The sequence below is a fragment of the Typopeltis vanoorti genome, chromosome 1 (genome assembly GCF_054136105.1).
Source record: "Typopeltis vanoorti isolate ZY-2024b chromosome 1, IOZ_Tvanoo_1.0, whole genome shotgun sequence".
Classification (NCBI taxonomy): domain Eukaryota; kingdom Metazoa; phylum Arthropoda; class Arachnida; order Uropygi; family Thelyphonidae; genus Typopeltis; species Typopeltis vanoorti.
Genome location: NC_143549.1, coordinates 71,786,436 through 71,810,640, shown reverse-complemented (window position 1 = coordinate 71,810,640; position 24,205 = coordinate 71,786,436). Strand labels below are relative to the sequence as shown.

Here is a 24,205-nt window from a genome sequence, read left to right as displayed (position 1 = left end):
TTCCACAATTCTTCTCAACCGTTTCTCAAGTATACTTGCATAGATTTTGCCAGGAGCACTCAGTAGGGAAATACCTCTGTAATTCTCACATTCAGTTTTATTTCCCTTTTTATATATGGGTACTATGAGAGCTCTACTCCAATCATCGGGAATTCGTCCCTCTGTCCAGGCTTTCTGAACTATGCAGTGCAGCCACTGTAAGACTCTTATACCACCATACTTCAGCATTTCTGGTCGAATATCATCTACTCCAGCTGCCTTTCCACATTTCAAGCCTTTGATGGCTTTTTCTACTTCAAGTATGTATATGTATTCATGCCTGGTCAGTGTTTTTTACCACTGTGCTGTCATCACTCCTTGTTTCATTTAGCAGTTTTTCAAAGTAATTAATTACTCCATACTTCAAGGATATCTTTTTCTCCTGTTTTCATGGCACCTTTATCATCTCTAACTCCTTTTACAGCACTCTTTCCTCCATTCCTAAGCAACCTCCAGAATATTTTGCCACCTTCTTGATATTTATTTTCTATATTCTTGCCAAAGTCCTCCCATGACTTTTTTTTAGCTAGTTTTACACAGTGTTTAGCATTCTTGCATTTGTCTCTGTATTCTCTAAGAGCACAAGCTGACTTATTTGACAAGAACTTTTGATATGCTTTCTTCTTTTCCTTCACTGCCTCTTTAACTTCCTGTGTTCACCAGGGAGTTCTGATTTTTTTATCCTTGCAGACAACCTCACCACATGACATGCCTCTCTGGCAGAATCAATCAATGTTTTCTTCAGAGTTTGCCACTGAATCTCTAAGGTTTGATTCCCGTTCTCAAACTCTTTCATTTTTTCTTCAATAATCTTTGTGTATTTTAGTCTACAGTTCACATCTGAGAGCTGCTCCACTTTTATTCGCTTTAAAACTTTCTTACATGTTATTCTTTTCAATATGAAATTCAATTTTATCCTGCTCAAGACTAAATAGTGATCACTTCCAATTTCAAATCCTCGGTACACTCTGGTGTCCTGCACCAGGGAGAAAATATCACTATCAACAATAACATAATCAATGAGACTTTTCTTATTTCAAGCCTCTTCTCTCCATGTGAATTTGTGCACATTTTTATGTTGGAACATGGTGTTAGTAATAACCAGTCCATGTCCTGAGCAGAAATCCAACAGATATGTGCTATTATTAGCTTTGCTCTTTTCTCCAAATTTTCCCAAAATATTTTTGTATGTCTCACAATCATTTCCTACTCTGCTATTTAGATCTCCAACAAGGACCAACTTTTCCTTTTTCATTGTGTCAGTTGCTTTTTCTAAAGCCTCAAAAAATTCCTCCACTTCTGCCTTAGTAGAACCTTCTGTGGGACCATAGGCACAAATAAGTCTCATTATCCAGTTCCCCATTCTCATATTTGCCCACATTACTCTACTTGAAACTGACTGCCATTCAAGAAGATTAGCCTCGTATTTTGTGTTGAATACTATGGCTACTCCTTCTTTTCCTTGATTGTCATTGCCTGAATATAACATTTTGTATTTATTGCTCAGAGAGATCTCACCAGTTTTGGTCTTTTTTGTTTCAGTCACCCCTATTATGTCGATCTGGTACTTATCTAATTCCTCAGCTAGCTGCATTTCTTTGCCATTCAGGCTTCTTACGTTGATAGTACTGATCTTTAACTCTGGTGATGTTGAGTTGGGGTTTGTTTTCAGATTTGTTCCAGTAGCTGACTTTTCTCTGTTCGCCCTGGTTCCCTGGCGAAAACAACGGGGGCCTTGTTTAACTGGGCGATGCCCCAGCCGGCATGAAATTTTGTCATATTGTACCATCATTTGTTATTTTGGTTTAACCAATAAGAATACAATTTGATCAGCTAAATCCCAAATTGCCAGCCCATCCTCGTTCGTTCAGTATCCAAGTAGATACCCAACAGGGTGCACCACGAGAAGGTGAGGATTGGACATTAGGTCAGAAGCCCTGATCGGTTCTCCGCATTCCTTTAAAGGCTACGTGGAGGTCTCCTCTCAGTTATACAACTTTGACCCTTAAGCACAAACACTAAACTTGCTGTATACATCTGTTCACTTCCCTAAAAGATTAGGGAAGTGAACAGATGGCATCAGCAGCCAGTTTTTTTACCAGGATAGCAGGAAAAAAACTCCAGAGGAAGACCAGGATATAGGTGGATTGATAGTCAGACATGCCTTAGAAGACTAGAATAATAAGATTTTGATAATATTAGAGACTTGACAGATAACAGATTAATTTGGAGGAAAATTGTTAATAGGAGTTAGTAATTTTGTAATGTTTTCATATAGTGCTGTCATAATATCCTGTACCCTCAAGGTACACATCAGGAATTTAATGGTGGCAGATCTAAGGTTTAGAAATAAAATAGTATTGATATAAGACTAGTGATCACAAATATGAAAGTTTTCAGAAAAATTAGGAGTCAATAGCAGTGTTGGCCGGTGAAAATTTTAAGTGGGGGTGCTGCATATAAAAAAAAAAAAATAATAAAAAAAAAAATAAAAAAAAAAAAAAACTTGTTTTCCCTAATCAGTAACGAATTTATTAATAAATAAATTTACATATTAAAAATTGCTTTATTAAAATTTCATCCTCACCACAAACAAACACCAATAATAAAAGTTTTGTATCAATAGCAATGACAAGCGCAAACAAATATCTGCGTTAGAACGCGGTGCATTTGTTTCGTGTAACAATAATTGAAAAAATATAATTCTTTTCATAATTTCAACAGTGACACTCGTCATAATTCATCCTTGTATCTATAATAAATAATTATGTTATTTTAACAAAATAAAATAAGATTTACAAAAAATAGTTCACTATTTTTTGTAAATCCTATTTTCACCCTGCATACGCACCAATAATAAATGTTTCATATCTCACAGAAATAAGGCACGTAAGCATACTAAAAATGCGCTGCCGTTTGAGCAGTTACAGTTGGGAATGACGTAACGTGCAATGACGAGCAAACGAATATCGTCATTAGATCGCAGTTCATTTGTTTCGTAATCTAAAGCGTTAATCGAACAATTCCAATTATTAACTATTCAATCAATGTCAAAACATAAGCTGTAACCTTTAACATGTTGTACTGCATTTATATAATGTTGGAAGTATTATTATTATTTATAAACACAAACAAAATTTAATTTTTTCCTTTGGGGTGTCGCGGTGCTTATGTGCAGGCCGCCTCTGGTCAATAGATGACATCAGTGGCAGAATCATTAAAAAAATGAAGATATTAGAAAGGAATATGATACTTAGCATTCTGCGATGTATAAGCAGAGTTAATGTAATGTGGAATGATCACTTGAATGGGATTTCAGAGAAAATTCTCTACTTTCACTGGACAAATCATGGAGTTCAATAGATCTACTAGTTTGGTAATTGTCTTAGAAACACATTGATATAAAGGATGGTAAATATTGGTAACTTCATGGAAGGCAGGCAATGGAGAAACTGATGATTTAGTTAACATAGGATTTGGTGAAGCTGTTAGAGAGTGATCTTAATTAAGTTTGTCATCAGTGCTTCAGTAGAGAAGTGAGTGATGGATGAGAGTTTAAATGGTGACAGATTTTTGACAAGGATGATGATTGTGGTGAGGAAGAAATTCCACACAAGACTTGGCTCAAATAAAAAAATAAAAAACTGAAGCTGCCACTGATAAAGAATTAGGAGATCTACAAAGGAAATACAGCGATCCCTTTTGTACTTCAACAGTGAATTCTATGCAAGAAAGAACAGCATTAATGCTGGTAAAACCTTGAAGTTTAGAAAAAGGAAACCCTGCCATACCCCAAAAATACCAACCACACACATCTGTATCATAAGGACCTGGACGTAGGATGCTTTCAGGCTATTGCTGTTCACGTCATTCCATAAGTAGTTTGTTATGATAGGAGAAAGAGGACTGCCATCATGAACCCTAGAGTCTCTAGCCATGAATAGATGACAGAATGGAAGAGAGAAAAAATACCTTTGGGAAAATCTTGGAGTAATTCTAATGTTTCGTCTAGAAGAATACTACTAAAGAGATGCAATCCATCCTCATAATCCAGACTAATTAAGAATTCATGAGGGTGAGGACAAAGCTCCAAGTGTTTTTCTTTGGAGTGTAAACTTCAAAGAAAACTATAACCTGTGCTTAATGATGAACAAGGATATACCTGTGAAGGCTGAGAGTAAATTAGAAATGTGCTTCATGATTTTATAACAAGGTGAAACAGGGCAGTTGGTTACAGGTCATAATGAACATTGCAGACTTATGAGAGTCCATACAATATGGACTCCCATGAGTCTGCAAAAAGTCCATACAGGAGTGGCTATAATATTAAACGCTAAATGTGAAGATAATTCAAATGGGGGGGGTGAACTGGACAACGAGACTTATTTGTGCTTATGGTCCCACAGAAAGTTCTAATAAGGAAGAAGTGAGAGAATTTTTTTTTGAGGCATTAGAGAAGGCAAATGACACAACAAAAAATGAAAAGTTAGAGGTGAGATGGGAGGAGCCAGAGGCCAGCCCTTCAATTTGTGGTGAAAAGGGGGTGTGGGTGATGAGTAGATTTTTTGCATGGAGAATTGTCAGTGAATGGAATACCAGAATATGTTGTTAATGCAGAGAGTGTTAAGGATTTTAAGATTCAGTATTATGAATATGTTGTCAATTGAATGAACCTCTCATGGAGGATGTAATAATAGCATAATAGCATCGTGTTTCATTTTAGTTTAATATATAGGCCCTGAAGTGCAACTGTTTCCCCTAGTGTTGATTTTCGTGACAGCAATGAATGTTCATAATATGTTATGAAGCTGAGAGTAATTTGGATATTGTTGTTTAGATATTCATTTTCACAAGAGTGAAGGTACTCTATAATAACTGATCTGTATATAGATAGGTTTGCAGATATATTATCGAAGGTTTTTGAAATTGTGTTCTAAATTTCTGTTTTTTTTATGAAATTTTCAGCTTTTGTATGTAGATACAAAATTACAGATAATAAATGCATCATTTTGATGCATTTATTATTTGTAAGGCAAGGCTTATTTTATATAACTATGAAATTTTTATGCTTTGTATTTTGTTTGTTAGATAGTAATGTTGATACCCAGAGAATGAGTTATACTGAACATGGGGGAAGAAGCACCTTCTATGTCCGTATCCTAAGAGTTGTTTACTTGAAACCTTTTGCTCCAGTAGAAGCAACACCTACTCTAAATTTAAACTGCAAAACATTTGTCCCTGTCCAGTTAACCTCGGGTGGATTGTTTATGCCAGAATTTGAAACTTTATCTGCAACAAAAAGGCGAATAGAAGCTTGGATTAAAGCCACAGGTAAGTCGTACTTTTTGTTTTTCTCCTCTGACTTAAAAGCATATTGCATTTATTAAGTCTTGTCTTAAATACTTATTTAACCTAGTTCCAGTCATAGGTTACAGTAGTTTTAATTTTCAACAGTGTGGTTTTTCATCATACCTTAAATTTTTTTTTTGTGTGTGTATGGGGGAGGGGAAGGAAAGATAAATGCAGATTTTAGTTTCCAAATTATTTTATTTAATTCCTTCATGACTTTCTTGAGCAGTTTACTATGTTTATATCCTGATATCATTATCATCATCAATTTCCTGATATGTACCCTCAAGGGGTGTTCAGGTTACTATGACAGCACTACATGATTAAGTTTACATTATTATTAATCTCCTATCAACAATTTCCTTCTAAATTAGTCTATTATTTGTGAGAACTCCAATATTGTCATATTTAACATTTCATACTTCTAAGGCAGTTCTGGCTGAATCAATCCACCTAGACCTTTGTCTTGCTCTGGGTCTCTTTCCTGCCATCTTGGCATCAAACACCTGTTTTGCTGTCCTATCCTCACTCATTCTATTTAAGTGGGCATATTACCTTGGATCAGCTCTGCTTACACATTCTTGAATACTAATAGTGTTAGGTTTCTTTCTAATATCTTCATTTTTAATATGATGCCATCAGTTCACTCCCCTTATTTTTCTAAGAACACTCGTATCTGTGGTCTCTAGTCTTTGTTCAAGTGCTTTATTTCTAACCCAGCTCTCAGATGCATAACTTAAAACTGGTTTGTACACTGTCCTGTATACTGCTAGTTTGGTGATTTTGCTAATTTCTCTCTTATTCCATATAAATTTATCAGCTGGCTACCCACCGTGCCATAGCTTTGTTTATTCTTTCATAATGTGATCCATATAAATGATGAATAAGAGTGGAGATAATGTGCATGCTTGTCTTTTCCCTGATTTTACATCAAACCTTCTTCCTGTACAGGCAGCCCTCGGTTTACAGCGCAGTTCTGTTCCTGAAAAAAAAAAACGGGTGTTAAATGAACCCAATTTTAATGGGAGATATAAAGTCATGTTCCGTGCAGTCAAAAAATATGCACATGAAGTATGTGTAACATTATTATATTTAAATATATTTGTTAAAATAAAATTATTAATAACGAAAACAAAACAAAATTATATACAAAAAATATGAAACTTCGAAAAGATATTACATATTTCTATGTTGAAGTTCCTGGTTTCGGATCACCTGCATTTTTTTTTATAAAAAGTATCCAGTGTTAACTGCCTGGATTTTCTTTTTCTTTCTTTAAGGAGTTCAGTGTAAGGTTGAATAGATGTGATTACACTCCTTTTTACGTTCGCACTCCGTTCCCAATCGTGGTCCATTTCGCAGAGTTCATCAGTCAATGTCTCTATGCCTGCAAGGATATGCTATAAATCGGCCGTTTTCATATCTCTCAGAGGACCTTCTTCGTTTTCTTTCTCCTCCTTTGGATGTTGACTTAATTGTTCGGCTAATTCTTTTAAGTCTTCATTGGAAAGCGGTTTATCATAGCTCTCTAAGACTTCTGTCACATCTTCAGCTGTAATATCATACAATCCCATCTCTCGCACAAGCTTGGTAACATCTTCAATAATATTCTCCTCTTGCTCTAATTCCTCGAAGTCGTGCATAAATGCTGGAAGAAGTTTTCACCGTGCTCCTTTTAAACACTTTGCTGACATGTCGTTCCAAGCTGCCTTGAAGTTGTTAATGCCCTTCAAAATATCAAATGACCGCCAGTAGTCTTTAATAGTTTTTCCTGAAGTGTCCAAGACTCTTACCATTTCCATAAATGTTATATGGAAGTAATAGGCTTTGAAGATTGATATAATCCCCTGATCCATCGGTTGCAAAAGCGATGTTGTGTTTGGGGGCATGTAAACAACCTTGACATCCAATGGTGTTCTTACTTCAGCAAGGTTTTGAGGATATCCAGGAGCATTAAAGCAATACCTTGGCTGTCAAATCATTTACAGAAGCAAAGAACAGTAGGACAAAAATAATTTGTGTACCAATCTATAAAAACTTTTTTTTGTAACCTAAGCTTTCTTGTTCCATTTCCAATAGACTGGCAGCATGGCTTTTAGACCCTTGAAGGCACGTGGTGTCTGTGAATGGTACACCAACATTGGTTTAAGTGTCAAAGTTCTGGAGACATTTGTACCCAACAAAAGCGTGTCTATCTTTTGCAGCTTTAAAACATGGAGCGGAACGTTCTTCACAGGAAATGAAGGTGTGTGATGGTTTTTCAAGTAGAGCCCAGTCTCATCAACATTAAAAATGAGATCAGGACGATAACTTCCTTGTTCTTCACAGTCTTGAAATTCTTTAGGAAAAGCAGCCGCTGCTGCAACTGCATCTGCACTTTCCACCTCACCACATAATTTGACACTGTGGGACTTACTTTGAGACTTAAATCTCATGAACCAACCTTTGCTTCCTAAAAATGTTTCTTCGCCTCCATCTGTCTTTTTAAGATCCTCAAAAATTGTTTTTGCTTTCTCAGTTATAAAAGCCTACATCAGAGGAATGTTTTTCTGATTCAAGTCATCCACCCATAATGATAATAATATTTCCATTTTTGCATGAAGTTTACCCCATCTATAACATACATGTTTTACATTTAGTGCTGCCGTAGATTGTTGCGCAGACTGTTTATTCTATCTGCATTTTTCATAATTGTAGTAACAGTCAATGGAGGCAAGTTCATACTTCTACAGACATTAGCACGTGTCTGCCCATCTTCCATTCTTCGAATCATATCACATTATCCATCTTCTTTTCAAGTGTAATTGATTTCCACACCTTCTTAACACCAAGTTCTGCTAATTTTTCTGCACTTCTATTATCAGACATGGTATGTAATTACATCCTTTTTCAATTTAAATACATATGTACATAAAAAAAAAAAAATTAAATAGAATAATTAGGTAGATTCAGCATTAAAACTAGGTTTGATACATATACGTTGTAGTAGCTCGGTAAACACTCAAACACTAGAGTGCCTGCTAGCGCCGTTTCTCAGTCGACCACACTACAGTAAAAAAGCAAGTGCAGGCAACCGGTGTTATTGTGAATCGGTGTAAACCGAGGGCTGCCTGTATTTCCTTTAATTCTAACTGCTGACTGACAGCTTAAATATAGACTGGGTATTGCTCTGTATAATGTTCCATTCACCCATATAATTGTAGTGTTTTAAAGAGCTTTTCTCTGGGCACCATGTTGTATGCATTTTCTAAATCTACAGAACTTAAATACAGATCCTTGTCATATTCCCATGATTTCTCAACTATTTGTTTTAAAGTTAAAATCTGATCTTCACAACCTTCTATTTGTGCCTGAACCTAGATTGTTCTCCAAGTTCTACTTTCACAATCTTTAGCAAAGTAATTTCTTTTCAAGTATGCCATGCATAAATCTTACCTGGAACACTTAATTCCTCTGTTATTCTCACATTCAACTTTATTCTCCCTTTTTTTTATAGTGGTACTGAGAGCTCTACTCCAATCATTGGGAATTTGGCCTTCTGTTCAGGCCTTCTGAATTATGCAGTGTAGCCACTGCAAAACGTTTATACCTCCATACTTAAACATTTCTGATCGAATATCACTACTCCAGCTGCCTTTCCACAATTTAAGTTTTTGACTGTTTTTTTTCTGCCTCAATTATTTGATATGTATTCCTCTTTGCTTCCTTCTTTAAAATTTTCTAGTACAGTTCTCATTGCTTGGTTCATTTAACAGTCTTTCAAAGTAATTACTCCAGACATCTAGGATATCCATATCTTCAGTTTTTCATGTAACCTTTATCATCTTTGATTCCTTTTAGAGTATTCTTTCCTCCATTTCTAAGCTTCTTACATAGCCTTCAGAACATGCTGACTTCCTGATAATTATTTTCTATATTCTTACCAAAGTCTTTCCATGACTTTTGTTTGGCTACTTTTACACATAGCTTTTCTCACTTACATTTTTCTCTATTCTTTTAGGGCATCTGCTGACTTATTTGCTAGGAACTTTTGGTATGCTTTCTTCTTTTCCAGGACTGCTTCTTTAACTTCTTGTGTCCACCATGGTGTTCTTATTTTTCTATCCTTGCATACAACTTCACCACATACCTCCCTAACTGAATCAGTCAATCAGTGTCTTCTTCAGACTTTGCCAATGAGACTCCAAGGTATGGTTTTTGTTTTCAAACTGCTGCAATTTTTTTTTATGTTTGCATAGTTGAGTCTGCAATTAACCACTAAAAGCTGCTGAACTCTAAATCTTTTTAAAACTTTCTTGCATACTGTTATTTTCAACGTGATATCCATTTTTATCCAGCTTAGTACTAAGTAATGGTCACTTCAAATTTTGAAAATCTATTGATATCACTATCAACAAGGATGTAGTCAATGAGGCTTTTTTATTTCTTGTGTCTTCTCTCCATGTGAACTTGTGCACATCTTTATGTTGAAACATGGTATTAGTAATGACTAGTCCTTTTCTAGTCCAGTAAATACTTACGATTATTATTAGCTTTGCCCTTTTCTCCAAATTTTTCCAAAATGTTTCTGTATGCCCAGTGAGATTCATTTCCTACTCTGCTGTTCAGGTCTCCAAGAAGGAGCACTTTTCTATTTTCTTTATGTTAGCTGCCTGTTCTAATGACTCAAAATCAAAAAAATTCTTTCACTTTTTCCTTAGAAGAACCTTCTGTAGAGACCAGGCACAAATAATTTTCATTGTCCATTTCCCCATTTTAAAGTTTGCCTTCATAACTCTACTTGAAACTGTTTTCCAATCAAGAAGTTTATCTTCATGTTTGGTGTTGAATGTTATTGTTATTCCTTCCTTTCCTTGATCATTATTGCCTGAAAATAGCATCCTATACTTATTATTTAGTAATATCTTACTTGATTTTGTCTTTGTAATGCCAATTATGTTTACATGGCACTTTTCCAATTTGTCTGCAAGTTAGATTTCCTTTCCATTAATACTCCTTATAATGATAGTTCCTATCTTCAGTTCTTCTGATGTTGGGTTTCTTCTTCTTTTTCTAGATGTTGAGTTGGAGTTTGTTTCAATAGTTGACTTTCCACTATTCGCCCTGGTTCCCTGACAAAAATGGATTGGGGGGGGGGTGCATTCCTAAAAGGTGGCAATGTGGAGGTCTCCTCCCAGTTATTTAGCTTTGACCCTTAAGCAACACTTATATTCTGAGAATAAATCAAACAGATGTCTTAGAAACACTATTCTTGTGCCAAGTAGATCTGAGAGTACTAAATTCATGAGTTTTGGAAACTTTGTGCCTTAAAGTAGTTTGGTAAGTTGCAACTCCATCCTGTTGGGTAGAAAAGGCAAAATATTTTTGATCTTGACAGCAATATTTGATAGTAGATACTGTTCAGATCAAGTTTTCCTAAAACAAACTGATATCTAATTGAGTCAAAAGCTCCTCTGTTATGTAGAAAGTAATTGATAGGTTCAGAAACCTTATTTACTGCCCTTAGGTGAAAGACAAATCTATGTTCCCCATTTGACTTCACTACGAATAAGAAAATTCACAAAGATGCAAATGGTTAATAATTTTCACTTCCAAATATTGTTGGAACAACTTCTTCTGCATACCTAAGGATATGTAAGAGTTTGGTACTGTTTAACATATTTGATTTGTTGGATTTAACTATGAAACTCTTAAGACATTTGTCTGAGACAATCTTCAAATTCAAGGTATACATGCATTTCATCACTTAAAACTTGCCTTTCAATGTGATTCCACTTGAGAATATTGCTTAGCAAATCCTCAGAACAAACATCAGATCAAGAAATCAGAGGAAGATGGAAAAACTTTAGAAGGTGGACTTGTATATGAACGTTTCTTGTATTTTACCCTCAACAGTCAGCATACCTGATTCATAGCAACAACCAAAACAATACAATGATAAGAACTCTAATTCAAGCAAAATATCAAAATTATTGCTAAAAAATGGCATGGCAAAGCATACTTTATTAAGAACTTTATATCATAATCACATCTATAATAGGCAACTTTTGAATAGCTTTAATCTCTTGACTGGCTAAAGTTTCCATTCAATATTATCTCATCCAGTTTATTATGATGAATATCCTTAAACAAGGAAAAGAATTCCCATGTAATTATCAAAGTAAAAGCTCCTCCTGAATCAAATAATATTTTGCAAGTGATACAAAATATTATTTTGTATCACTAGCAAAATATTATTACCTGTCATAAAGTTCCTGGAAAAAGAGGAAGGGTAGACCTTCAATGAGATGGATGGTGTGTGTGTGTGCGTGCTGCAGAGTACCCAATCTTTAGAGAGTTGAAACCTCCAGGAAAGAGCACACGACAGGACTACATGGTGAGGACTGGTGTGTGTGCACATCAGAGTGACCATGCAGCATCTGTGGATGTCCAATGAATAGATGATGATACCTGTCATAAGGTCTTTTACCATATTTAAGGGTTTTGTTTCTGTAGACACTAAGGGTTAACATTTTTTTAAGTCTTGAAAGCCTTGAGACTGATCAATAAATAAAACTTTGAACACAAGACCAGTTTTTTGTACCATATTTAATGACAGGTGATAAGGACTATGAGAAAGTGATTTTGTGTGGGCAACTTAGATCTATACAACAAATTCATGAGGTATGTTCAATTGCGAATCTATATCACCTTATCTGTTATTTTTCAGAAAATCTTTTAGTTTTCTAAATTGTAATGGTTCTGGCATCACAGTTATCTGATTCCTGTGGAATAAAAGATTTAAATTCAGTGACTACAGCAAAATATTCTTACTTTAAATCCGTCTTTGATTAATTTATTTCTCACACCGAATATACTTACTTCTTTCTTGATTGAGGATAAATTGCCTAAATGTCATCAAGAATGTGCTTCAATTATATAATACGAGAATTTGTATTTTTCATTTTGAATGGAAGCAGTGTTTTTATTTGAATAGTCGTCAGCTGCTTTGAAAGGTTGGGCTGATTTGTTTCATCATTTAAATTCTCTTGTTGAAGGATGGATGACTGATCAACTTTTAACTGACTTTGAACTGAGAATTCAGTTCAAGGATTGATATAATTGCTGTTGGCCTCCATGCAAAAAACTAAGTAGTAAAAAATTTACTTGAAGTTGCTTAGAGTGCAATTGATGGATTACTGTGATGTTACATCTTGGCTTATATATTTGTCATTGAGTTTGATTATTTTTAGTTAATTGATCCTGCTATACACTTATCTTCATTTGTACAGTTTAAATTGTAAGTGTGTGAGAGTGACTTTAATTTATAATATAATACGTTGTCTCTGTGTTCACTAATGAGCTGTGTGTATAATTTGCTGTAAATTTTGATTTATTAATTAGTTTTGATATACTAAAGTTCTTTGAATCAAGTTAAATACTTGAGTCTGTGATCAGTAAATATAGGAAATTAATCTAATTAGCATGTCAGCAATTGAAATATATGATTAAATACAAAAATTAATAAATAAATTTATTTATTTTGTCTATATAAAAACAAACAATATGCTTTGATAAATTATTTTTTTAAAAAAAATTATTTTTTTCATTAAATTCAGCATCTTTTTTTCATGTATATTAAAAGTATCTACTAAATTAATCAACTTATCGTAAGTCTGATACAGTTTTGCTCTGAATTTATGCACAAGGGTCAAAGCTGTATAACTGAGAGGAGACCTCCACATAGCCTTTAAAGGAATGCAGAGAACCGACCAGGGCTTCTGACCTAATGTCCAATCCTCACCTTCTCGTGGTGCACCCTGTTGGGTATCTACCTGCATACTGAATGAATGAGGATGGGTTGGCAATTTGGGATTTACCAACCAAATTGTATTCTTATTGGCTTAAACCAATATAGAAAATGATGATACAACATGACAAAATTTCATGCTGGCTGGGACATCGCCTGGTTAAACAAGGCCCCTGTTGTTTTCGCCAGGGAACCAGGGCGAACAGAGAAAAGTCAGCTACTGGAACAAATCTGAAAGCACACCCAAACTCAACATCACCAGAGATAAAGATCGGTACTATCAACATAAGAAGCCGGAATGGCAAAGAAATGGAGCTAGCTGAAGAATTAGATAAGTACCAGATCGACATAATAGGGGTGACTGAGACAAAAAAGACAAACTGGTAAGATCTTTCCGAGCAATAAATACAAAATGTTATACTCAGGAAATGACAATCAAGGAAAAGGAGTAGCCATAATATTCAACACAAAATACGAGGCTAATCTTCTTGAATGGCAGTCAGTCTCAAGTAGAGTAATGTGGGCAAATATGAGAATGGGGAACTGGACAATGAGACTTATTTGTGCCTATGGTCCCACAGAAGGTTCTACTAAGGCAGAAGGGGAGGAATTTTTTGAGGCTTTAGAAAAAGCAACTGACACAATGAAAAAGGAAAAGTTGGTCCCTGTTGGGGATCTAAATAGCAGAGTAGGAAATGATTGTGAGACATACAAATATATTTTGGGAAAATTTGGAGAAAAGAGCAAAGCTAATAATAATGGCAAATACCTGTTGGATTTCTGCTCAGGATATGGACTGGTTATTACTAACACCATGTCCCAACACAAAAATGTGCACAAATTCACATGCAGAGAAGAGGCAAGGAATTAGAAAAGTCTCATTAACTATGTTATTGTTGATAGTGGTGTTTTCTCCCTGGTGCAGCACACCAGCGTGTACAGAGGATTTGAAATTGGAAGTGATCACTATTTAGTCTTGAGCAGGATTAAATTGAATTTCATATTGAAAAGAATAACATGTAAGAAAGTTTTAAAGTGAATAAAAGTTGAGCAGCTCTCAGATGTCAACTGTAGACTAAAATACACAAACATGATTGAAGAAAAAATGAAAGGGTTTGAGAACAGGAACCAAACCTTGGAGATTCAGTGGCAAGCCTTGAAGAAAACCCATGATTGATTCTGCCAGAGAGGCATGTCATGTGGTGAGGTTGTCTGCCAGGATAGAAAAATCAGAACTCCATGGTGGACACAGGAAGTTAGAGGCAGTGAAGGAAAAGAAGAAAGCATATCAAAAGTTCCTGACAAATAAGTCAGCTTTTGCTCTTAGAGAATACAGAGACAAATGTAAGAAAGCAAAACACTGTGTAAAACTAGCTAAACAAAACAAGAAGACTAGTGTAAAACTAGCTAAACAAAACAAGAAGACTTTGGTAAGAACATAGAAAATAAATATCAAGAAGGTGGTAAGATATTCTGGAGGTTGTTGAAGAAGCTTAGAAATGGAGGAAAGAGTGCTGTAAAAGGAGTTAGAGATGATAAAGGTGACATGAAAACAGGAGAAAACGATATCCTTGAAGTATGGAGTAATTACTTCGAAAAATTGCTAAATGACACAAGCAGTGATATCACAGTGGTAAAAAACACTGACCAGGCATGCAGTCAGGAATATATATCCATACTTGAAGTAGAAAAAGCCATCAAAGGCTTGAAATGTGGAAAGGCAGCATGAGTAGATGATATTTGACCAGAAATGCTGAAATATGGTGGTATAAAAGTCTTATAGTGGCTGCATTGCATAGTTCAGAAAACCTGGACAGAGGGATGAATTCCTGATAATTGGAGTAGAGCTCTCATAGTACCCATATATAAAATGGGAAATAAAACTGAATGTGAGAATTACAGAGGTATATCCCTACTGAGTGTTCTGGCAAGTTCTATGCAAGTATACTTGAGAAATGGTTGAGAAGAATTGTGGAAGAAAAGTTGGTGAGGAACAAGCTGGATTCAGGCCAAATAGAGGCTATCAGGATCAGATCTTCACTTTACGACAAATAGTTAAGAAAGCATGGGAATATAACAGTTCTGTCTTTAAGTTTTGTCGATCTGGAAAAGGCATATGACAAGGTGCCAAGAGAGAAGCTATTCAGTACGCTAGTTATATGGTGTCAATGGGGCATTATATCAAGCAATACTTAGTCTTTATTTTAGTTGTAAATCAGCAGTCAGAATTGAAGGAAGTATAGGAAGATGGTTTAATCTATATGGATCACATTATGAAGGAAAGTGGTATTAAAAATGTTTTACTTGTTCCACAGGTTCCCTGTGGAACAAGTAAAACATTTCAGCTACTTACGCACGATTTTTACTGAAGATGGTGAAATAAATATGGAAATAGACAACAGAATCAACAAAGCTAATTATGGTAGGAAGTCAATTGAATAAATTCATATGGAATAAGAGAGAAATTAGTCGGAACACTAAATTAGCTGTATACAAGACAGTACGTTGTGAACGGGGAACCTGTGGAACAAGTAAAACATTTCAGATACTTAGGCATGATTTTTACTGAAGACGGTAAAATAAATATGGAAATAGACAACAGAATCAACAAAGCTGGTGTGGTAGGAGGTCAATTGAATAAATTCATATGGAATAAGGGAGAAATTAGTCGGAACACTAAATTAGCTGTATACAAGACACTGTTCAAACCAGTTTTAACTTATGAATCTGAGAGCTGGGTCAGAAGTAAAACACTTGACTAAAGACTAGAGACCGCAGATATGAGAATCCTGAGAAAGATTATAAGCGTGAACAGATGGCATCAATGGCAATAACATATTAAAAACGAGGATATTAGGAAAGTACTTGACATTGTCAGCATCCAGGAATGCGTTAGCAGAGCTAATCTCAGGTGGTATGGTCACTTAAACAGAATGGGCGAGGAAAGATTAGCAAAACAAGTGTTCTCTGCCAGGTTGGCAGGAAAACGACCCAGAGGAAGACCAAGATATAGGTGGATTGATATGGTACAAAGTGCCTTAGACGATAGAAATATAAGATCTGATAATGTTGGAGTCTTGAAAAGTAATAGACTGATTTGGAGGAAAATTGTAGATAGGAAGTTAGTAATGACGTAACTTTTTCATGTAGTACTATCATATCCTGTACGCTCCTTGAGAGTACATGTCAGGAATTTGATGATGATGATGAATACACCTTCCAGAGATTTGGTCCAAGATTTTTCAGAACATTCTTCAATTAACATTTTCTAAAGTTGTGTGAATTTTTTTTTAAAAAGTTTTTTTTTCTTAAGTTGTGAAAGAAGTCTGAACTTGTCTGGGCCTTTTGGTAGTGTGAATAAAAGACTTACATTGCTTCGAAACTTACATTTTATAACAAGTGTCAATTGTGACTGACTTATGGTTTGTGTCTATACACACAGTTCAGTAGTTCTCGTTGAAAAGCTTAGACGTTGGTTATACATTCTTACTAAATAGCTTAAGGATATTACAACGTACAATAGAATATATATTAAAATAAATTTTAATACACTTCCAATATTTCGGCAACGTCACGTTGCCATTATCACAGGAACTTAAATACAAGACACGTGCACCCAAGCACAACAACACAGTAAATGAGGAACAAAGCAGGAAGCTATTCTTTCTTCTAAAAGTGGGCAATGTTGGTATTCTTGGCTGATTGGGCTGAAGGTCTTCTGATGTAGGTTTCCCAAATTTGGGGCAGTCTCATGCAACCAAATTTGATGAGGTTTGGATTGTTCCTTAGGGCTGAGACTAATTCCATGAATAGCCTTTCGTATTTGAATTTACTATGGTGTATTATCGTGGCTTTCTTCGACCGTATTCTATGGCGGGTATCCAGCGCATGGTCTGCAAGACCAGAGTGTCTGTAATAGTGAAACCGGATGTAGTCCTTGTGTTCTGAAATTCTGATATTAGCTGTCCTGCCTGTTTGGCCAAAGTAGAACAGCTTACAGCTGCAAGGGACTTGGTATACATCAGGTAGGTCGGGGGAGAGGTTTGTCTTTAGTGGAGCGAATAAGGGATGCCAATTTTTTATAAGGTCTGTAACAAGAAGTTAAGTCATGTTTTTTTAGGATTTTTGTAATTTTTTTTCAAGGTGCCTCGGATATAGGGAATGGTGATAGATTTAGAATAATCCTTGTTGTGAAGGTGGGGAGGGGTGGTTTATTGGTTTTAATATTTTTTGGATTTTTTTGGTAGGGTAGCTATTGGTTAAGAAAGTGTTGAGAATGTGGTTTAGTTCTGTGGTTAGGGCATTGTCATTTGAACAGATAAGTTTAGCCCTGTTGCATGGTGTCTTAATGACTCTGTATTGTTGTGTGTGTGTGTGTGTGTGGCGGGGGGGGGGGGATTATTGGTGAATGTATCTAGGTTTTCTATAAACTGAGCAAACCAAGGTTCAATCAGGCTGGTTGTTTAGGTGTGTTAGGAAGGAGAGGAGTACATCGGAGCCATATGGCCAAATAGCGAACACATCATCAACATAGCGAAGCCATATGGTTGGTTTTTGTGGGTCAGATTTTCAGGCTTTCTCTTCAAAAGTCTCCATATAAAAGTTGGCCAAGGGTGGGGAGAGTGGAAAACCCATGGCTGTCCGCTCTATTTGTTTGTAAAATTTTCCTTGGTAAACAAAATTGCCCGAGTTCGTTGTGAACTGAAATAGGGCTGTGATATCGGGAGGAAATTTAGCTTGGATTAGCTCTAAGGATTCTTTGAGTGGGACATTCGTGAATAGGGAGGAGACATCAAAACTGACCATTACGTCAGTGTGTTTGAGTGTAAGGTTTTCTATGCTGGCTTTGAAGTGGGCTGAGTTTTTTATGTGTGAGGGCTTTGACCAAATGTTTAGCTAGTTTGTATGTGGGGGGAATCAATGCCATCCACTATGGGACGTAATGGCACATTTTCTTTATGTATTTTTGGGAGTCCATATATACGGGAGGGTATGGAGTTAAACAGTTTTAATTTGTTAGTGACCTTCTTAAGGAACCTGTGGAGTTTTCTGATTTTCGAGTAGGTGGGATTGTACTCAATAGGGAGGTAAGTAGCCCGATCTAACAGTAGAACATTCAGCTTACCTGTGGCGTTCTCTTTATCCGCTTTGGTGATTATTATTTCCTCATTTTTCTTTTATTCTTGCAGAGATTTAATTTCCTTATTAGGCATGTTGGTTTTTTAGGTTTTGCTTTGGTCAGAACACAAACCACATCCAATCTAATATCATTGGCGACGTGGTTTGGAAGGTGTCGTATCCCGCATTCAATTTGTATCATAATGCCTTCAGCAGGTATTCTTCTGGGCGCAATAGAGAAGTTGTGGCCACGTGAGAGAGCATTGAGTGCTTCAGGTTTCAAACTAATTGTCAAAAGGGTGACTACCGTGTCAGTAGGAAGTTGTGGTTTTGGAGTTTGAGTTCTTTTTTAATTTCTCAAATTTTTTGATGTGTCATTCCCGTATTTTTTTTGAATTCTTTATCCGCTGCTGTGCATGAGATGTCATATAAAATAGACCAAATCTCATGGTTTCAAGTGGTGGAAAGCTCATCTTCGAGTGCCTGTATAGCTAAGTTAGTATCAATCAGGGAATGGCGAGTAGTGGCGATTTGTTCTCCGAGCAAAGCTTGGCTGGCATGGATATGAATACGGAGAGCCTTTTGGGAAACAAAATAGTGCTTGAATGTGAGACAGTTTGAGATTACCTTGTTATCCCAGCAACGTTTTAGGAAAGCGAGTTGATTCAGTTGTCTTGATAGCTTCAACTTCATTTTACCATAATGGTGGGCCTTACGTGTGATGGAATCTCCGTGGATTATCGTAATTCTAGTGAAAAGGCTTAGACGTTGGTTATACATTCTTACTAAATAGCTTAAGGAAATTACAACGTACAATAGATTATACATTAAAATAAATTTTAAACACTTTCAATATTTCGGCAACGTCACATTGCCATTATCACAGGAACTTAAATACAAGACGTGCATGCAAACACAACAACACAGTAAATGAGGAACGAAGCAGGAAGCTATTCTTTGTACTAAAAGTCCTGATGGTGCCCCCTAGCGGGCAATGTTGGTATTCTTGGCCGATTGGGCTGAAAGTCTTCTGATGTAGGTTTCCCAAATTTGGGGCAGTCTCATGGAACCAAATTTGTTGAGGTTTGGATTGTTTCTTAGGACTGCGGCTTATTCCATGAATAGCCTTTCGTATTTGAATTTACTACGGTGTATTATCGTGGCTTTCTTCCACCGTATTCTATGACGGGTATCCAGCACATGGTCTGCAAGACCAGAGTGGCTGTTTTGGTGAAACCGGATGTAGTCCTTGTGTTCTGAAATTCTGATATTAGCTGTCCTGCCTGTTTGGCCAAAGTAGAACAGCTTACAGCTGCAAGGGACTTGGTATACATCAGGTAGGTCGGGGGAGAGGTTTGTCTTTAGTGGAGCGAATAAGGGATGCCAATTTTTTATAAGGTCTGCAACAAGAAGTTAAGTCATGTTTTTTAGGATTTTTGTAATTTTTTCCGAGGTGCCTCGGATATAGGGAATAGTGATGGATTTAGAATAATTGTTGTTGTTGTGAGGAGGGGGGTTGTGGTTTATTGGTTTCAATATTTTTTGGTGATTTTTTGGGGGGGTTGCCATTGGCTAAGAAAGTTGTGAGAATGTGGTTTAGTTCTGTGGTTAGGACATTGTCATTTGAACAGATAAGTTTAGCCCTGTTGTGTAGTGTCTCAATGACTCCATATTGTTGTGGGGGGGGGATAGTTGCTGAATGTATCTGCCTGTATGGGGGCCTGTATATCTGCCAATGGCAACCCCCCCCCCAAAAAAAAAAATCCAAAAAATTGGGAAATGAAACAGTGCTTGAATTTGAGACAGTCTGGGATTACCTTGTTATCCCAGCAGTGTTTTAGGAATGCGAGATGATTCAGTTGTCTTGATAGCTTCAACTTCATATTACCATAATGGCGGGCCTTATGTGCAATGGAATCTCTGTGGATTATCGTAATTCTAATGGAAAGGCTTAGACGTTGGTTATACATTATACAAAAAAATCCAAAAAATATTGAAACCAATAAATCACAACCTTCCTCCCCCCCCCCACCTTCACAACAAGGATTACTCTAAATCCATCACCATTCCCTATATCCAAGGCACCTCAGAAAAAATTACAACAATCCTTAAAAAGCATGACTTAACTTCTTGTTACAGACCTAAAAAATTGGCATCCATTATACGCTCCACTAGAGATCAACCCTCCCCCCTAGACCTACCTGGTGTATACCAAGTCCCTTGCAGCTGTAAGCTGTCCTACTTTGGCCAAACAGGCAGGACAACTAATATCAGAATTTCAGAACACAAGGACTACATCCGGTTTCACTAATACAGCTACTCTGGTCTTGCAGACCATGCGCTGGATACCCACCATAGAATACGGTGGAAAAAAGCCACGATAATGCACCGTAGTAAATTCAAATACGAAAGGCTATTCATGTTATCAGCCTCAGCCCTAAGAAACAATCCAAACTTCAACAAATTTGGTTGAATGAGACAACCCCCAAATTTGGGAAACCTACATCAGAAGACCTTCAGCCCAATCGGCCCAAGAATATCAACATTGCCTGTTAGGAGGCACCATCAGGACTTTTAGGAGAAAGAATAGCTTCCTGCTTTGTTCCCTCATTTACTGTGTTGTTGTGCTTGGGTGCACGTGTCTTGTAAGTTTCTGTGATAATGGCAACGTGACGTTGCTGAAATATTGGAAGTGTATTAAAATTTTTTTTAATGTATATTCTATTGTACGTTGTCATTTCCTTAAGCTATTTAGTAAGATAGTAAATAGAGATAGTAAATTTCCTTAAGCTATTTACTATCTCTACTCCTAGTTGATGCATCTAAAACTCCTTTTTAGATGCATCAACATCCTAGTTGATGCATCTAAAAAGGGACCCTTATGGGTCCCTTTTTAGATGCATTTGAACTTTATTGAGGTCTTCATATTAAATCATAATGCTAGATCCTTGAAAATAGTGTGAGCTAACTTTAAGATGCTTTCAAGTTAGAGGTTAATCTGTTTTCAAAGTTCTGACTCTTTTTTTTTTTTTTAATTAAAATCTGAACATGTCCAGAAAGGGAGGGACTGGTTGTAATGTAAAGCAATATATGCTTCTTAGTATTCACTATCTGTATATGAATACAAATGTTCAACAGCATTTTAATTTCATTAAATGACATAAACTTAAATTTTCTTTAATTACCAGTATCCTTTTCAGTACAAATATATTGTGAGAAATTACAATTAATTTTGTGCTTTCATCTTTCATATAGTTGTGCATTGTTTATATTGCATCTACATGTAGCATTAACTTTTAGCAAAGTGAATTTTAAGTTAGTATATCCAAATTAAGAATTATAATTTAATCTTTAGATATGTTTATAATACGTAAGATAACACTTATTTCACTAAAAATGTGAGTTTTTCTGCTTTCATGTAAAGTGCCTTTAGGATAACACATAATGGCAGCTCCTTCATGACTGAAGCAGAAACCAGAAGGATTATGTATTCTGGAGCATATGCAAGTAGAAAGAATACAGTAACTTATAAAGAATTGTGGAAGAGGGGGAAAGAGAGAGAGAGAGATTGAAGAATTTTTGAACAAATTAGTGGAAAGTTCCATTAGTAGTAGCCTTTCATAAAGAAAGGAAATCATTTGAAAATTTTAGCTGTTGTTAGTATAGCAGGGGAAAAGAAATTAAAGGAACTTTGGAACTTATTATATATAAAGTTTTTTTCATATAGAAGTGTTCATCAGATATTAATTGTTCCATTAGAATAGTAACAACTTTCTGCATGTTTTTTTAGAAAATACATATGGCAACTTGAATTTAAGTGGTTGATCATTTATCCTTGAAAAGTATAGGAAGAGGCAGAAAGTTGTGAATCAAAGGACAAAGTGGAAAGAAGGAACAGTTTGATTTTGGGAGATGGCATCATTTAAACTGCAAGTGTTAGTTGTCTTTCTTGAGGAATACAGGAATACTTGAATTGAGGTTTTTATTATCCCAGTCTGAAACATCTCTTATTATGTATGGAAAATTTAAAGTTAAGGTTTTTGTAAGAGAAAAGTAGTTTCAGCAATGAAACTTGCTAGTTTTATTGATGACCGTAGGTACATTTCATTAAAGGAAGTAGAACAATTTTCTCCTTTATTTACCTTGCACTTTAAATAAATTTTTTCCAACTATTTTTGCTTAAGAGTCAAAGGAATTATTTCTTTCATCTTTTACTAGTTCAGATGCAGTTTAAAAGAAATATCCATTTTTAAGATTGAACTGATTTAGTTTAGTTATCAGTGGATTAAAATATTAGCATATTTTGAACTCAGATGTGAATTATTTCTTTTCGGGGTCTTAAGATGAGTTAGTTTTAAATTCAGAATATTGCATATTTTCTTTTATTTAGTATGCCTTAGTATTATTAAACTGTTTTTGTTTAGGTATATGGAAGTGTGAAGACTTGATTTACTTAATTATTGTGGAAGTTAAGATTGATTTTTTAAGAATAGAAAAGAATTATCATGGCTAAATGTATATATCTCTGATCAAACATATGTGCTTAGATTTCAGTATAGAAACTTGATAGCACTTGCAGTCAATTGAACTATCACAACCAAGAGACAAATGCATAGTGTGTGTGTAAAGCAGAGTAAAGGCAAAGTAAGCAGCAGCAAGATTATTCACCAGTTGATTGGAAAGCCTCGCAGATGTCCTGAGGTTCTTAGGACAGCTGCTCTTAATAAAGCAACTCAGTCTTTTATATCACCCCATACACAAGAAGCTGCAAAACCTATATTCAATTCATGTTTTCCTTCCTAATTGTTTAACAAGGGAGCTAGTACCTCCTCTATTTCAAGGTCACAGCAGTAAAGTGGTTTCTGCAGAAACCACTTTACTGCTGTACCCTTGAAATAATCCTACTACTGCTTACTTTGCAGTTGTGTCTGGAGGGAGGTCAGAGTATACCATCCTGCATGCGACACTGTCTAATACCATTGGTTGGATTGTAATCCGAGCTCTTCCATGTGGGAATGGTTACCATGAATCCATCCCTACAGTATGCCCTTGCACTTTAAATTTTCTCATTATTTTATTTTACTTCAACCATCATCATCATCAAATTCCTGCCATGTACCCTCAAGTGGGTGTACAGGATATGATAGTACCACATGAAAAATTTACATTATTACTAACTTCCTATCTACAATTTTCCTCCAAATCAGTCTGTTACTTGTCAAGATTCCAACATTATCAGATCTTATATTTCTATCGTCTAAGGCACTTTTTACCATATCAATCTACCTATATCTTGGTCTTCCTCTGGGTAGTTTTCCTGCCTACCTGGCAGAGAACACTTGTTTTACTATTCTTTCCTCACCCATTCTATTTAAGTGACCATACCACCTTAGATTAGCTCTGCTAATGCATTCCTGGATGCTGACAATGTCAAATTCTTTACTAATTTCCTCATTTTTAATATGATATTGTCATTGATATCATCTATTCACGCCTCTAATCTTTCTCAGGACTCTCATTAGGTCAGAAGCCCTGGTCACTGCAGAGAACCGACCAGGACTTCTGACCTAATGTCTAATCCTCACCTTCTCATTGTGCACCCTGTTGGGTATCTACCTGGATACTGAACGAACGAGGATGAGCTGGCAATTTGGAATTTAGCCGACCAAATTGTATTCTTATTGGCTTAAACCAAAATTACTGCAACCATGATAGCATAAAACATTTTAGGGTTGCTGCAGTTAAAATCTTCCACAAAAGGCACCAACAAATTTTCAAAACGAAATCAATATATCAAAAAAAATCTATATCTATTATACAGCGAAATTAATTGCAACAATCCCCTAATATACATGGCAAGAGTTTTAATTAACGCACCTTTAAATTTACCATGCAAAAACCATGAAAGCC

General features: G+C 35.9%; 1 protein-coding gene across 4 annotated transcripts in view; it reads left to right on the top strand.

Annotated features, from left to right (window-relative positions):
* The window catches only part of LOC150110081 (uncharacterized), a 204,044-nt gene that overhangs the window by 99,960 nt on the left and 79,879 nt on the right, over positions 1–24,205 (top strand). For all 4 annotated transcript variants that reach the window (XR_016548809.1, XM_090397831.1, XM_090397843.1 and 1 more), the window contains exon 6: positions 5,128–5,370. Coding sequence is in view for 3 of the 4 variants with exons in the window: in XM_090397831.1 (XP_090253957.1) it covers positions 5,128–5,370 (243 nt within the window). In the remaining variant the exon portion in view is untranslated. The remainder of the gene's footprint in view (positions 1–5,127; positions 5,371–24,205) is intronic.